Source organism: Pinus tabuliformis, chromosome 6 (assembly GCF_031772625.1).
Source record: "Pinus tabuliformis cultivar Carrire ecotype Pingquan chromosome 6, CPIR1, whole genome shotgun sequence".
Classification (NCBI taxonomy): Eukaryota; Viridiplantae; Streptophyta; class Pinopsida; order Pinales; family Pinaceae; genus Pinus; species Pinus tabuliformis.
Window position 1 is genome coordinate 863,681,054 of NC_142292.1, and position 17,979 is coordinate 863,699,032.

General features: G+C 36.8%; 1 protein-coding gene across 3 annotated transcripts in view; it reads right to left on the reverse strand.

Moving 5' to 3' along the window:
* Nucleotides 1–7,075: 7,075 nt before the first annotated feature.
* LOC149261617 (meiotically up-regulated protein) overlaps nt 7,076–17,979 on the reverse strand; it is an 85,097-nt gene continuing 74,193 nt past the window's right edge. For 2 of the 3 annotated variants that reach the window (XM_089422484.1, XM_089422485.1), the window contains exons 8-9: nt 7,635–7,754; nt 7,076–7,490 (exon numbers count right to left, since the gene is read on the reverse strand). In XM_089422484.1, coding sequence (XP_089278610.1) covers nt 7,679–7,754 — 76 coding nt within the window. In that variant the 3' untranslated portion in view covers nt 7,076–7,490; nt 7,635–7,678. The remainder of the gene's footprint in view (nt 7,491–7,634; nt 7,755–17,979) is intronic. The other variant, XM_089422487.1, reaches the window with a different exon arrangement.

The window sequence follows — 17,979 nt, forward strand, 5'->3', positions numbered from 1 at the left end:
AGATACCATCTGCTACAACATATCATAAGTAAATCTAGGCTTTAAGAGTGAATCTGGCAGCTACAATTACATAATTTCTGAAGAAGAAAAGACACATGAAATGAAATACAGAAGAGGAACACATATTGCATATCCCAAATGCTTGGAACCACCAGCCACTTCATTAATTTTTTTAGAATGAAATACATGTCATAAGGCCCAAACTAGTGAAAATGTGCAAAACAATAACAATCTTAGGAACAAGAAATTAGAACCAAATTTGGAACCTCTCTGAAAACAAAATTCCGAATCCCTGAACAGACAGAATTCAGAACCAATGGGAACAGAGTTTGGGAACCTTTACCACTGAATTCCTCCTCCGTTTTATAGAGAGAGAGCTCAAACAATAGTTACAAAATATCTTCAAAGTGCTATCTGTCTAAACTGCCTAGTTGTTTGAGCATGCGAATGGCCTAGCTATACTAATGATTACATAACAGATTGGATTCTTTTCTTGAAAATACAATATTAACTGAAACGTGAGAAACAGGAGGTGTCACGATTGACACAGAATAATAAATCTCGTGCTTATTCCTTTGATTGCCTCTGATCTAGCCACGCCTCTGTCGTAATATTCCTCCACGGTTACCTACCAATACGTCTGTCGCTTTCTCCCTTTAACTACTTGAATTTCCTCACATTGGAGTTGGTCGTGATTTGATGTGGTGGCATTAGGATGTGTTATGCAACATAGTTGTCGACCCATCCATCTTTTATTACCTTCGTGCTACACTATCGAGGCCCAATACATCCTGTGATATTAGCATAGTGCAACTTCAGAGCCAAGGCACATCGTAACTTCATTTAAATTGACATTACGAAAACACAAAGTTCTTATGCCTTTAGCCCCTTATTGCTCATATACCATAGAACCACTAGCTGTGACCAGAGGCTTTCATACAATACATCATTCGAGATTTCAGAGCCCTTGGCATCATAACTCTATTAAAATAGAAGTTACGAAATCATATTATCCCAATGCTCGTAGCCCCTTTTCTATTAGTCGCCTTATAGCAACTCCGCAATAGAACCGGGTGCCATGACCAGTGGCTTGGGTGCTTCGGTGCTTAAGCCTTCGGGCTCCTATCGGGGACCTATCTCCCTTTGACATTCATGCTTCGCCCTTGGTTCATTGAATGCTTGCGACTAAGTGCCACATAACATCGGAGCTCCTTATTATTGAAACCTTTTCAAAATGGAATTAGAACAGAGTCTTGATATCTCCTTGCTTTGATATTCCTCCTTAGCACTTAGGTGCTCTGCCCACCCTAGTCTCTCTGTACTTTTAAGTTCTCACGACTCTGTGCCACAAAACATTGGAGCCCCTCTCATTAGAACCTTTTCATAATGAATTTACAAAGGAGTTTTGATATTCACATCCCCAATATGGTTCCTAGCACTAGGTTCTCGACCCATCTCTGCGCCCTTGGTTTTCTTGGGTTCCCATGACCGGGTGCCAATCATACACGAAGACCCTTTATCGTATCGAAACTTTTCATAAACAATTTAAACAGAGGTTACGAAGTCTCTTTCCTCTGAAATGTCGAACTCCAAGATGATGTCACGCAAATGTCATCATCTCCACATGGCCCCTCCTTAGTGGTGACACGTGTCACCCAAATGTTCCCCATTAGGCCCCCGAAAATGCTAAAATTGACTGCCACGTGTCTACCATACAACCACGTCATGTTGAGGTCATTTACTGTGTCTGCTTCTCGAGGCCAATCACTGGCTGTCGTGTGTCTTCTTTGGAAGAGAGAGAAAGGGGTCCCTCAGTTCTTGGTTTTTCATGTGATTTCCTTTGTCGAGGCTTCTAAAGAATTGTAATTGTTAAGGAGTTACGAAACTTTGAGGCTCTAAAAGCTCTAGGCTTCTGAAATTAGATCACTATGAGGTTTCGATATCAGGTCCCAAGATACCTTCCTTCCTGTTGCCTTCTCCGATATTCCATTTCGGGTCAGTGTTTGAATAGATTGTCGATGTCCTTTAGTTCCTACCTCCAATATCCCGATATGCCTTCTACTCCAATGTTCTGATATCGAGTCCCGATGGTCGACCTTCCTTTCTCATTTTGGCACTGCCTCTTAGATTGTGGCTCCCTTCTGAATTTTGTCTCCGAACTTCTGATTCTCGCTTTGGTTTCATCCTCATATTTTCAGCTCTCCTTTTTGGGTTTCCCTTTAGTCCACCAAGAACGCACTTGTCCTTGTCTGCACCAGGGATGAAAAATAGGACCATTTGACACAAATATAAGATGGAATGACAAGTGACAACAAACCCCTAAAAATCTAGGGTTTTATCATATGCCCTAGATATCATCAACAAACCATAATAAAAAAGGTAGGGTTTTACCAAAGTGAACAAATATCAAAAGATAATACTACAAGGGTTGTATTTAATCTTAGAAATCAAACACCCTAACAATATAATAATCTTCATGATTCTATAGCAAAACCTTAGACATGAGAGAGTCATTAATATATAACAAAAATATCGTGCCTATATGATGAAGCCCTGCTACAAATCTTGTAATCTTATACATACCTTTAGTTACTTTTTTTACAAGCCTTGTAAGGCTTCCTCTAGAAGGGCTCCCTTTGCAACAAAGCTTTATACAAGTCTTTCTTTGAAAGCTCCCTCTGAATATAGCCACAATCCTTTCTTTTGTAAACATTCTTGCAAAATTTTATTTTCAAGGAAAACACAAGAAAAAGGATTATAAGCAAGAATGAAGCTAGACATATAGAGGAAATCAACAATGAAAAGGAAATAAAGAACATGATGCTTATCTTCTGTGAAAAGGTGGAAGCTCCCTCTTGATCTTGCATCAATCTAGTCTTGAGAGGGATTCCTTTAACTTATCAAAACAACTCGAGAACTTTCTAACAAAACATATTAGATCTATAAACCCCGGAGATCAAAAAGAAAGATTGATCCTAGAGTTAAACATAAGAGAAACTTTACAAGACCTAAAAATAATAACCTGTACTATAAGCAAAGTATATACAAGGGATAATATCTCCAAAAACTTAATAGAATAAGTCTTTGACTTCAGAGTCCTTGGTTTTGTTCTTCATTGGTGGAGCTTCATCAGTGGAAACAATGGCTTGATCTCTTTCTATCTTCTTGTTCTTTGAATTATCCGAGCATTGATTCGTATACTGTCCCATCTTATGACAATGATAGCATTCTATTTTAGAAAGGTCAATCTTCCCATGATTTTTCTTTGACCCTTTAGAATTCTTACCTCCTTTCTTCTTGAAATGAGCAAAGTAGGCATCTGAGTTGTTTTCTTCATCTTCTTGCTTACCTCCTATCAAGGAATAGGAGTTTCTTATTGAATACAAGCACACCACATTTCTTCAAAAAAGGGAGAATTTTTCCAACTATTAATTCCAATTGCAAAGGCATTCCAAGACTTTGGTAGTCCTAGAAGGACAACAATCACATGTTCCTTATCAGGGATTATTACATCAATTGTTTGAAGTTCATCTCTTATACGGGCAATTCTTACAAAGTAAGAGGACACTGTATCATCTTTAGTCATTTTAACAATTCATAGTTCATTCTTTAGGCTTGCCACTTGAGCAATATTCTTGATTGTAAATAACTTGGAGAGGGCATCATACATTTTCTTTGAAGTATCTAGAGTGGATATGTAGGGAATCAAGTTATCTTTAACTCCATCCGAGTGGATATGTCGGGAATCAAGTTATCTTTAACTCCATCCACAATTATGTTCATGGCTATAATGTCATTCTCTTTGTACTTCTCCTTTCTAGCATCATCTGTAGATTCTTTGACTTTTCCTTGTACTAATTCCAATACTTTATTCCTTGCAAGGATGAAGTCCATCATTGTCTTCCATGCTCTAAAGTTAGAGGCTCCTCAAAATTTGTTCTTAGATTTCATTGATGGGGCCATAGGTAAACTTTTCAATGTTACTCTTATGGAGTCTAGATATCCTTGTAGCTTTCTTCTTCAAGTTAGCTTATTAACTTTCAAGACTTCTATAAGATCTCTCAATACTTCAAGACTTCTATAAGATCTCTCAAGACTTCCACTACTCCTTGTGATCTACCTTAAAAACTTCTCTCGAATCCTTCCTTAAAATGATGAGAGCTATTGATCTTCAAGATGCCTTTTTCCTTCTTCACCTTAGCTCTGATACCATAATAGAAAATCAGAAAGGCAAAAAGATTTTCTTATCTTGATAATTACTTGTGATTTCTTTGCAATCTTATGGGCTTCTTTTATGTCTTCTTTTATCTTCTAATCATCAAGCAACTAACAAAAACATAAATGCATGAAGAACAAAACAAGGAGACGGGATGTAAGCTCTCAGTGAGGGGAAAACCCCTCTTCTATGGGAAAACCCAAAAATTATATTTTCTTCTTTTAGAACCAAATCAAATGAAACAACCAAGACCTTACGACAAAGACCTTCTCCAATCCACCAATTCAGTGTTCCAAGATAGTCCTTCCAAGATGACAAAGAACAACTTCTAGTCAACAAGAGCCAATCTTCTTCAATACTGCATCAATCAAAAATTTTGGCCCTCCGACTATAGAATTTCGGCCTCTACTACAGGCCTGCAATTTTCAGCCTCTACTGCAGGCCTGCAATTTTCGACCTCTCCTACAACTCAAAATCTCGCACGTGTGAGGGAAAACAAGAGAAAAATGTGCTTCACTCACCAATTCAGTGTTCCAAGATAGTCCTTCCAAGATGACAAAGAACAACTTCTAGTCAACAAGAGCCAATCTTCTTCAATACTGCATCAATCAAAAATTTTGGCCCTCCGACTACAGAATTTCGGCCTCTACTGCAGGCCTGCAATTTTCAGCCTCTACTGCAGGCCTGCAATTTTCGACCTCTCCTACAACTCAAAATCTCGCACGTGTGAGGGAAAACAAGAGAAAAATGTGCTTCACTCCTTCGTTGGGGTTCCTCCTCTCTTTGCTATGGTTTTTCCTTTTTTTTTAAACCTTCTTCACAAGTCCTTTTGATTGCAAATCAAACTTCCTTAGTGAGTGAGCAAATGAGGTCTTGTTCCTTCTTATTTATAGTGGTTGGATCACCCCTTTTGAGGTCGACTTATAGAGAGGGTAGGTCGACTTGGTGGAGGAGCCATAATTGACCAAATTACATAAAATATTTTTTCTTTCTTTGACATAATAAGCCCAAGAAGGGTTTAATACAAGATGACAATGACTCATGACACAAAGCCTAGAAGCACACAATGGGTGCTTAGACCTAGAAACAAAATAAATTGAACATGAAACTCATGCTTATAAAAATAATTTTATTTTAATCTTTACAAAAAATTTACTTTTTTCTTTCTTTTAACAAATACATAAGAATTACATCATGTCATGAGCTTGACAACAATTATGAAGACCGACACTAGTTACATTTTCAACAATTCTTTCATTCAAGATTAGAGTTGACTCCAATCTAGGCTCAACCTAGCTATGAAGAGAGAAAAAACTTAACATGTTTCTCACGATACCTTCAAAAAAAGGTGAAATCACAAACTTTGTGTCTAACATTAGCAATGTATAATCTTCAAAAAGATGAAACATATCAATATTTTGTTTTGGTCTTGAGCAACGACGGTCAAATATCATGGTATCATATACTTTGGTACCTAGTAACTATCCATATTTTCATACCCGATGACCCAATAATACAAAATTTGGTTCTCAACATTTAGGGAATTGCCCTCCAATAAATTCAGTGGGTTAGTCCATGTCGTTGTTTTCCAAGGAAAAGTGATTTATAGGGAATAGATGCAGGCCCATTAAAGATGGACCTGGTGATACAAAGTTTATAAAATGTTAAATCTACAAAAAAAACTCAATTTCTTAATTGTATACCATTACCAAAATTTGATTCGGAGGATTTAAAAAAACTAATACATGGCAAAGATGGTATCCTTTTGCTTATAACAAACTCTACACTCAAAAATTAAGGCTTTCACATACTTTGCCTTTCCTTTTATCTTGAGTAAGGCAGCTAATTTTCTAATGTGACAAGGCTAAAACATAGGTATCCCAGTCTCCATCTCCATTCCCATCCACGCCATAGCTCTGGGCACTAGGTGTCCTCATCAGGACCACCACCTAACATGAAAATCTTGTAGGTCAAAGATAAAGGAACAAGATGAAATAACAACAGATAAGGAACAACACTCCCATAAAAGACTAAGAGTGAAAGAAGAAATGAGCAAGCTGCCACGCTGCACCAGTGAGCAGTGGTACACATGTTGTTGGGTATGGAAAACCCACCTTCTTTTAAGGGTGCAACATTAATTAAATTAAGCATAACAAGACGGATCAAGGTTGAATACCTAACTTGGTGAACAAAGCTGACCTTATCAACCCTTTCTTCATGAATAAGAGGAAGTTGTAATAGCGGGAAGTACGGAGGTGATCTATCTATCAATCAATCCATCTCTCCCTTTCATTGTCACTATTAAGAATGTATTGGACGTTAAGGGACTGAAGCACCAAGTGATGTAAACAGCTTCTGCAATCAATACGCTACATACTCTATGTTCTAGAGTAAGTTTTCCACCGATCCTTTGGGTTGTTTCCCACTATAAATATGTTCTCTGTTAAGTGTTGGGTGTGAGACATTTAAGTTTATCGTCTATTCCAGGTAGGGTTGGTTTTCGGACCAACACATGCTTTGTTAACTAAGATGAAGAACAACTCCTAACAAAACCTCCATCGCTTCCCTACTGTTAATATTTCAATATGGACAACAGCAAATATGGTATCTGAAATCACATTCTTAGGCTAACACTAAGTCTGAAAAGTCACTTTTAGTCTCCTGTTTATGATGAAGACTCCAGCATTTTCCCTTTTCACAGATCACTATTAATGAGAATAGTGTTCCCATCAACCATTTAATTTACATCACCTAGCAAAGAACTTATATTTTAGCAGAGCATTTCATTTCAAGGTGATCAAGTATGTCACTTTTTGTCTCGTGTTTTTCATGAAGACTCCAGCATTTTCCCTTCTCACAGATCACAATTAACGAGTATAGTATTTACATCAAGTACTTAAATTACATCACCTAGCAAAGAACTTATTTTAGCAGATCATTTCATTTCAAGCTGATCAAGTACGTTGCTTGAAATTGTGGAGTGTAATTTTTACAAGATGATCCCCAGGAGCAACTATAAGATAGACAAAAGCAAGGATCCATAGACTGCTCCTGCAATAATATATGTGAAAACTGTACATGGGAAGTTATAACTTTCTTTTCATTTTACAACACATAGCCTGGCAAATAAAAGCACCTACAAACTTCAAGCCCCATTTTCCAACAGCCTCGAAGTATGAACATGTGAATCATAACATCAACATTGCCAACAATATTTACAGTTAAGCTATGCAAATTAATTCTTCAATATTCCGTCGTTGACATTATATTTAACCTGTTGCATAGCAAAATCACTAATAGTTTAATAAAATTGTGGATGGACTTTGCAAAGTGCTGTGCGTGTGGTGACTAGAGCTCAAATTGGACTTGATATCCAATAATTTATACGAATGTGCAGAGAGAAAGAGAGAGAGCTTACACATAACAGCTGTACAATGGGTAGAGCCCATTGATCATTATTCATCAACTAAGCATGCTTGGATGGCCAGTCTGAAGCATTCTTTTGAACATATCCATACCAAATGAAGAATCGGATGTGCTGAAACAGCAGAAGACAAAATTCACAATTTATTTTTACTAAGCAAACAGGTTTGAAGAAACACAATTTTGCACAATTCTAACCTGCAAAATAGCATAAATTTGGTTAATAAAAAAGTTGATCTACACACAATTTGTTACCATGATACAACCACCAATTTCTATGAAGGGCATCAATATACAATAGACTGGGATACAGTTATACACACCATATAATTATGAATGTCGTGTATATATTATTAACTGCATATTCAATAAAAATCATGATTCAACGTACTGACAAGTTTACAACAGAACGTAAAAGAGAAAATGTAACCAAATCTTATCCGAAAAACTGATATAAACAACATGCATAGAACACCCAGTCTCTCCATGAACTAGGTGAAGGGTGTTATAGACAATTATCCAAAATCTTAATTATTCTAAATTTAGAATTAATGCTTTAGAAATAACTAATTTTATAGAAAAACTGTATAATGATAAGAGGGGAACTTTGTGGTAGATTTAACTACCAGCCTGCACGGATGCTTTGAAGAGATGGAGATGGATGAGACAAAGCACAACTGTGAACTCTCTAGGGTCATCAAGACAAGCTGAGTGTGGATTTTCCCTTCTAATCATAGTTACAAGATATGGCCATATCTAGGCCTGGGGTACAGAAATTTCCTTACTGTATAGATAGTAGATACAACCAAATTTTCTGTACCATACTAATTTATCGATATCTGTATCCTATCCCACAGCCATAAACATGCTATATAAAACAAATTCAAAAAAATCCCTCAAAACCTCACCATATATGAGCATGGCTTGAGTTTTTGAAGGTTCGTGTCACCAAAAACACTCCTAAGCCATATACCTTCTTACATCAATGATCACACTAAGAACTACTTTGTATTTCACTTCTGTTAAGGGCAATACAATAGTCAGCTGCTTCTAACAAGTGAAATTACTCTTTAACTCAATGTTGAACGAGTACAGCATGGCTTTCTTTCATCTATGCAACCTGCCCAATCTGAATCTCTATAGACTATACCCAACCCATATTAAGTTATCACCCGGCACTCAACTCCATATTGCGACATACCATTTACATTAAAACTATTGCTTTCCAGTAAATGTCCTTTGGGACTTGCCATAACTGGTGAAACAATAAGAACAACATAATTTAGATCAGGCCTGGTGGTGGTAAGATAGATTAGGTGAACAACCTATACAGAGGTGCATTCCCAGATTTCAACTGTTCACAAATGGCTAACTTCATATGCTTGTTTCCATAGGAGTTGACACTGACATGTGATCAGTCATATTACATCATTTTAGTACTTTGAGATGTGGAGATGCTACACACTACCATCCATATTCTAATTCTTTGATGCGGGAGCATGAGGCTTGGAGACAAAAGGCTTCAAATTTTATTCCAAAAATACAAAAAAAGTTTACAAGCAAAGGAGTGGGATCCTTTAGCTGTCACTTTACAAAGCTTTCTAGATAGGATTTGAGCTAGAATTCAGGGATTTGGATTATCTTGTAATTAATTCAAGTAGTTAGGCTTAGTTGAGATTCTCAAGGAGAATATCCTGTAGATTAGATAAGATTAGGCAGTTTTGATCCATTGATTTAGGATCTGGTTGTTGTATGTACAGGTATTTATGTAAGTTTTGCATTAATGAAAAGGGATTTCGTTGTGGAGGATTAGACTGTAAAATTTGAAGTCTCTCTGTATTTTTGTGTATTCTGTGCATGAATGGTCAATCCCGGAGGTTTGAATTTCCTTCGAAATATTTCGGAATGTTATTAATTTCCAGTTTGGGCCCTTTAGAACTAGATTTTATATAGTCTTGTGTTATCGCGTTTAAATCTTCATTCACTGTGTATTGAGTTAATCGGAATGTATTATGAACCCATAGAGTTTAGTTAGTGATATCCTATAAATATAACTTAGACATAGTTTAAACTTGGCAGAAGCGCTAAAACCTTGGCGGAATGAGGAAAACCCGACAAAATTCGCAAGAAACCCAGGAAAAGATCTGAACCGTTCGATCAACAGATCTAATAAATCTAACGGTTATCGCGTGCTAACAAGCGCAAAAGTTAAACAAAATAGAAAAGTGGTCTTCGAAGGTGAAAGTTGTTTCTTGTGCAGTCTCAAGGTGGTAAGTTGTATTTGAAATTGTCTCAAGGTGGTATGTTGTATTTGAAATTTTCACGCGATTACACTTAGCAACCGACACGTAGCACGGGAAAACTGCTTTTCTCACGTGCTCTCAGCTCGTTAAACATCACGCAAGAATCCACGTGAGATTACGCGTCAACCGTTGAATCAAACGGAATTAATCAATGGTGGAGATCATCCGGCTAGTTTGCGAGCGGGAAAGCGATAACCGTCGGATTGATTGTTGAGATCGACGGCGGAGAATTAACGCGATAAAGGTTTGTGGAATGACAAATGCGACAAGGTTATAGAACAAAGTTTTAATTCTTTTTTATTCCGTGGGAAAAGTGAAGGTTTGCCTTATTTCAGGTAAATTCAACAGTTCTGTTGTTTTAGCAGAATATCTAAAATTAGAGGTTGATGACTGATATTCCAAAGGAAACCCGAGAAGAAGTCCCGCCTGAACTAGAAGAGATCGTTTCTGGTTTTGAACGATTATCCTTAACACCTACAACCAGCCCACCATTAGTGGTATCAGAGCAGCTTATTGACACTGATCAGGATCTCAAAGATCAAAGAAAGAAGTCCAACATGGCTTTCAAAGTTGGAGGAAGACGTGGTCAAAGAAGAGGAAGACTAGTTGAAAATGCTTAAGTGTTGGAAGCTATGCAACAGATGCAAGCTAGATTGGAAGCAGTGGAAATGGGAAATCAAGGAGATGCAGATGCTAGAGATGTCAGTGAGCCTGAAGTTGAAGCTGCAGACGCAGAGGACCTACAGAAATTACTCCTGAAATGAGATTCTTTAAGTCAGTGTTAGGATCCACATCTAAACCCAGACTTGAGCGTACAGTTTATACAGGAGGTTTAAACCCTGAGGAGTTGATAGATTGGATTAATAACATGCATAAACTCTTTGATTATGAAGAAATGGAATAAGGAAAGAGAGTGAAATTTTTTGTCACAAAATTGAAAGGACATGCAACACTTTGGTGGGATGGAGTGCAGGCAGAAAGAAAAAGACTTGGTAAGCAGCCAATAAAAATTGGAACAGGATGGTGGCAAAGTTGAGAGGTAAGTTTTTGCCAAGTGATTATCAACAGACATTATTTAGACAGATGCAGAATCTTAGACAAAGGTCTTTGACAGTGAAAGAATACACAAAGGAATTTTACAAAGTGAGCATAAGAGCTGGACAAATTCAAGATACAGATGAGAAAGTTGCAAGATACATAAATGGTCTCAAAATGAAGATCCAAGATGAGATAAGTTTGTTGTCTCCTAAAACAGTGGAAGAGACTTATCAAATGGTATTGAACGCTGAAGAAAAGCTCATGAGGAAGCAATTTGCCAAAAGTAGAGGTGCTTTCCGAGGCAACGGAAGTCAAGGTGGTAGAGGAAGATCTACAGCACCTAGAGATGGAGCTAGCAGCAGCTCGAGTCAGCATACACCCACAGAAGGTGATGCAAGTGGAAGAAGGAGTTTTTTCAGAGGAAGATGAGGAAGAGATATCAAATGTTACAGATGTAACACGCTGGGACACAAATCCTATGAATGCCCAGAAAATGCAAGAACAAATCAGAGAAATGTAATTGTTGCTCAGAGTGAAGTGGAAGCAGCAAAGGTGCCAGAAGAAGAAAATGTACCAGAGAAAGGGGAATCTTTGGTAGTTAACAAAGTTTTGTTAAAGCCAGCAAAGGAAGTTGTTGAACCAGCACAAAGAAACACTTTGTTCAGGACTGTGTGCAAGGTTCAAGGAAAATGTCGTCAAATGATAATTGATAGTGGCAGTACTGATAATTTGGTCTCTACAGAAGTGGTGGAGAAGTTTAAATTAAAGACAAAGAAACATCCAACACCTTAGGTGTCATGGCTTCAAAAAGGACATCAGTTGTTAGTGAATGAACAGTGTGAAGTGGAGTTGCAGTTGGGCAAATACAAAGACAAAATTTTGTGTGATGTGATGCCTATGGATGTGTGTCACATATTGTTGGGAAGACCTTGGCAGTATGACAGAGGAGCTATGCATGATGGGAAAAAGAACACATACAAATTTGGTAAAGATGGTGTTAATCATACATTGTTGCATATGGAAGAAGAGGATGCATCAAGAAAATCTGATCCAAAGACTTTATTGCTGAGTGGAAAAGAATACTTGCAGCAGATTGAAGAGGATGAGGTAAATTTTGCATTGATTTGCAAACCCAAGGTAATAATGACTTCCACTAAAATTTCTGATTTGCCAATTGAAATTCAAGAGATGCTAGAGAATTATTGTGATATCATTGTAGATGATTTGCCTAATGAGTTACCACCCATTAGAAAAATCAGTCATCATATAGATTTGATTCCAGGGGCAAATCTACCAAATAAAGCAGCTTACAGGATGACTCCCACAAAAAATGAAGAAATCAAGAAACAGGTTCAGGAACTGTTAGATAAAGGACTGGTTAGAGAGAGTTTGAGTCCTTGTGCAGTGCCAACAGTGTTGAGTCCAAAGAAAGATGGAGGCTAGAGAATGTGCATTGATTCAAGACCCATCAACAAAATAACAATCAGGGACAGATTTCCTTTACCTAGAATTGAAGATTTGATAGATTGTTTAAGTGGAGCAAGATAGTTTACAAAGCTGGATTTAAAAAGTGGATATCATCAAATAAGGATTAGAGAAGGTGATGAATGGAAAACTGCTTTTAAAACAAATGAAGGATTGTATGAATGGATGGTAATGCCTTTTGTGTTATCAAATGCTCCTAGTACATTTATGAGGCTTATGAATTAAGTGTTGAAAAAAATTATTGGTAAATTTTTATTAGTATATTTGGATGATATATTAGTTTACAGCAAATCTAAAGAGGAACATGTGAGACATCTGAGTTATGTCTTATAGAAGCTGCAACAAGAAAAGTTGTTGCTAAATCTAAAGAAATGTTCATTCATGAAGGAAGAGTTGGTATATTTGGCCTTTGTTGTTTCTGTTGATGGATTAAAGATGGATCAGCATAGAAGATAAAGGCAATCATAGAGTGGCCTTCACCGAAAAGTGTTTTTGAGATAAGAAGTTTTCATGGTCTTGCTAGTTTTTATAGAAAATTCATAAGGAATTTTAGTAAGATCAATGCTTCTATTATTGACACTATAAAGAAGGATAAACAGCCATTTAAATGGACTATTGAAGCAGAAAAGAACTTTCAGCTGTTGAAAAGGAAGATCACTGAGAAACCTATTTTGATTTTGCCTGATTTTGATAAACCTTTTCAACTGAAATGTGATGCTAGTGGAGAAGCTATTGGCGGTGTTTTAAGTCGGGAGGATAGACCTGTAGCTTATTTCAGTGAAAAATTGAATGAGTCAAAGAAGAAATATTCTTCTTATGATAAGGAATATTATGCGGTTGTGCAGTCATTGAAGAAGTGGAGACATTATTTGATGTCTAAGGAGTTTATACTTTACTCAGACAATCATGCATTGCAGTACATTATGCAATAGCCAAAGCTTAGTCAGAAACATGCAAAATGGGTAGAATATCTTCAAAGTTTTAATTTTGTATTAAAACATATAAATGGCCAATCAAACAAGGTAGTAGATGCCTTAAGTAGAAAAAGCATTTTAGTTCAAGAAAGTCAAATTCAAGTGTTGGGTTTTGATTTTCTTAAAGAATTGTATGAGAAAGATTTAGATTTTAAAGAGGCATTTGAAGCTTGTAAAAATCTTGTTTTGTTAGACAGAAGTAAGTGGTTGGATTTTTTCTTGCAAGAAGGATTGTTGTTTAGAAGAAATCAGCTGTGCATACCAAATTGTTCTATGAGAGAAAATTTAATCAAGGAGAAACATAGTGGTGGACTTGGAGGACATTTTGGTGCAGACAAGACTTATGAGCAGTTGAACCGGTTTTATTTTTGGCTGAAGATGAGATTTGAAGTGGAGAAGTATGTGAAAAATTGTAAATTTTGTCAATATGCAAAGGGAAGAAGCCAAAACACAGGTTTGTATGTTCCATTACCTATTCCAGATAGACCTTGGGATATGGTAAGTATGGACTTTGTTTTGGGTTTACCAAAAACTCAAAGAGGAAATGATTCAATTTATGTTGTGGTTGACAAATTTTCTAAAATGGCACATTTTATTCCATGTTATAAAACTAGTGATGCTACTCACATTGCTAATCTGTTTTTTAAGGAGATTGTAAGGTTACATGGGTTACCTAAGAGCATTGTTTCAGACAGAGACACCAGATTTGTTGGTCATTTCTGGAGGACCTTGTGGAAGAAACTTGGTACTAAACTGAGTTTCAGTTCAGCTTATCATCCTCAGACTGATGGACAGACTGAAGTTGTAAACAGAAGCTTGGGTAATCTTCTGAGAAGTCTTGCAGGTGAACATCCAAAATAGTGGGATCAAATTTTGGCACAGGTTGAATATGCTTATAATGATTCTCCTAACAAGAGTACAGGGCAGAGTCCATTCCATATAGTTTATGGAATGCACCCAAGAGGAATGTCTAAATTAAGAGACTTGGGAAACGCTGAAATGAGAAGTGTTAAAGGAGAATATTTTTCTTCAGAGATTCAAGCAATACATGAACAGGTAAAACAGCAGTTACAGGATAGCAACATAAAGTACAAGAGCAGAGCAGACTTGAAGAAGAGAAGTTAATTTTGAGGTTGGAGATTTGGTTTTGGCACACCTGAGGAAGGAAAGATTTCCAAAAAGGGAGTATAACAAGTTAAAATTTAAAAAAATTGGACCATGCAGAGTCTTGAGGAAATTTTATGCAAATGCATATGAAATTGAATTACCCCCTGACATTGGAATATCTCCAATTTTCAATGTTGCTGATTTGTACAAGTATGAAAGTGGAAATGCAGAGGATACAACAGAAGACAAGAAAGAACAAGAGGTTGATTGGGTAAAATAGTTACCTACAGCAAAGGCATTGCAGCCAGAAAGGATTTTAGACGAGGTTGTTTAAGAAGACAAGGGGATGGGAGTATTTTGAGTATTTGGTCAAGTGGAAAGATCAACCGATTGTTGATGCTACCTAGATGACAGATGCCATGCTATAGAAGTTGGGCAGTTCTATAGAAGAGCTCATGGACAGGAGCCCATGAAGAATTTTGTCCTCAGGAGTCTGATGCAGGAGCATGAGGCTTGGAGACAAAAGGCTTCGAATTTTATTCCGAAAATACAAAAAAAAAATTACAAGCAAAGGAGTGGGATCCTTTAGCTATCACTTTACAAAGCTTTCTAGATAGGATTTGAGCTAGAATTCAAGGATTTGGATTATCTTGTAATTAATTCAAGTAGTTAGGCTTAGTTGAGATTCTCAAGGAGAATATCCTGCAGTTTAGATAAGATTAGGCAGTTTCGATCCATTGATTTAGGATCTGGTTGCTGTATGTACAAGTATTTATGTAAGTTTTGAATTAATGAAAAGGGATCTCGCTGTGGAGGATTAAACTGTAAAATTTGAAGTCTCTCTGTATTTCTGTGTATTTTGCGCATGAATGGTCAATCGAAGTTCCTTCGAAATATTTCTGAATGTTGTTGATTTCCAGTTTGGGCCCTTTAGAACTAGATTTTATATAATCTTGTGTTATCGCGTTTAAATCTTCATTCACTACGTATTGAGTTAATCGGAATGTATTATGAACCCATAGAGTTTAGTTAGTGATATCCTGAATATAACTTAGACATAGTTTAAACTTGGCAGAATGAGGAAAACCCGACAAAATTCGCAAGAAACCCAAGAAAAGGTCTGAATCGTTCGATCAACAGATCTAATAGATCTAACAGTTATCGCGTGCTAACAAGTGCAGAAGTTGAACAAAATAGAAAAGAGGTCTTCGAAGGTGAAAGTTGTTTCTTGTGCAGTCTTAAGGTGGTAAGTTGTATTTGAACTTTTCACGCAATTACACTTAGCAGCTGACACGTAGCACGCGAAAACTGCTTTTGTCACGAGCTCTCGACTCGTTAAACATCGCGCAAGAATCCACGCGAGATTACGCATCAACCATTGGATCAAGCGGAATTAATCAATGGTGGAGATCATCCGGCTAGTTTGCGAGCAGGAAAGCGATAACCGTCGGATTGAGTGTTGAGATCGACGGCAGAGAATTAACGCGATAAAGGTTTGTGTAATGACGGATGCGACAAGGTTATAAACCAAAGTTTTAATTCTTTTTGATTCCGTGGGAAAAGTGAAGGTTTGCCTTATTTTGGGTAAATTCAACAATTTCGTTGTTTTAGCAGAATATCTAAAATTAGAGGTTGATCACTGATATTCCAAAGGAAACTCGAGAAGAAGTCTCGCTTGAACTAGAAGAGATCGTTTCTAGTTTTGAACGATTATCCTTAACACCTGCAACTAGCCCACCATTCTTCAATCATCTGTGTGGTTAACTATAATGATTAAATACCATACAAAATCATAATCGCGGTTTGGAATCTTCATAAGAATATCACCTTGACCCTTTACCATGTGTTCTTTATAATCTTCTATAGCAACCTATATCCCCAGAATTCTATTCCATGCAACATGACACACCACTTTTTGTTATGCATCATGTCCATAGTCACACCCAAGTCCATAGAGTAAGTAGCATGTATTTTCAGATGCAATTCCCTTTTTTTACGAAGTAGCAAATACTTCACATCTTCAACTCCTTCGATACTGCCACTCTATTCTTCAACACACTTGTATGAAATTTCTTCTTTCAACACCATGGTGATTTGATCTTATGATGGAAGGTAAAAACATTATAGGAGACTTACTCTTCTGTGTTGAATTTTGTAGCTATGGTCAGTCTTCATAATTTATATTTTAGGCCTTGAAATATATATAATGAAAAAGTAAGACAAGTTGTTCATGTCATTTTATTTTATTAGCCCGTGGAAAGATTAATGTAAGGCATGTTCTTCATGTCGGTTTCAAAAAAGAATTTTGAATTTTGAATTTTTGGCTCTAAACTTGTCTAGTCAGCCCCAATGAAGAAACACCCATTCAGAGAGGCAAAACACTATATATAAGGCACTCGACCTCCTCCACAAGGCACCATTTGATCTCTTATGCAACAAAAAGATATATTATGGGCATCCAAGTGAAGAAGAAGAAGGACAAACTAAGTTGCACGAAGCACTGAAACGTTTTGGATTTTCTAAAACAGGTACCTTTGGAAATGTCACCACCCCTAAAATGGAAAAGTCGACCGAAACGTCATATATATATATATAGGAAATTTATAGATAAGTGAATAACACATTATATTGCAAGAAGGGAATAAGACCCATAGATGAAAATTTAGAAGGAAAACCAAGTCTATATTAACTCTCATAAATGATTACATGATGGTTGAGATTTGGCCAAGTTTCGGTGAAGCTTTGGAGTTTCGGGTACGGCCCGAAACGCCAAGTTCCTAGAAATTTCGTGCAACAAAGAGAACGAAGTAGGACAAAGGACGAATTCATCTGGGCAGCAGGGACAAGTTTCTAGGCAGATTCTAGGAGGCTAAATTTTGGCCTAGGTAAATCGAAGAGGGCCAAGGTTGTTGGGTAGAAGATTGACTTGACAAGAGGGATGGTTGACCAAGTTTGACCATCATATTGACTAGCAGAATTAGTTGTATCTCTTGTTGAACTGAAGAATTTCTCTAAAGAAAATGTCATTGGGTTTTTCCCCCAAGTGGGTTTTCCCAAGGTAAATCTTGTGTTCTCTTTGTGCATTGTGATCTCTACTATTCTTGTACATTTATGGTTGAATTTTTGGAATGTAATTGCTTAATAATAAATTGAAAGTGCTAAAAGATGATCTACATCATTAGAAGTAAATATCAGTGTTTCAAAAATTAGTACTTGTATCTATTGCACTTGAAAAATCAACATGGAATCAAAGCTTTGGTGAAGGAAAAGACATTGAGATCACTCTTGAAGAACTTTGGTTAAGGAGACTTTAAATATAGTCTCTGAGTGTTTGTCTATATCCATGGGTTCCTCTATGAAATCAGATATAAACAACAATATAAAGAAACAAAAAAAAAAAACCTTTGAGGAGCATCAAATTTTAGGGCTTGGA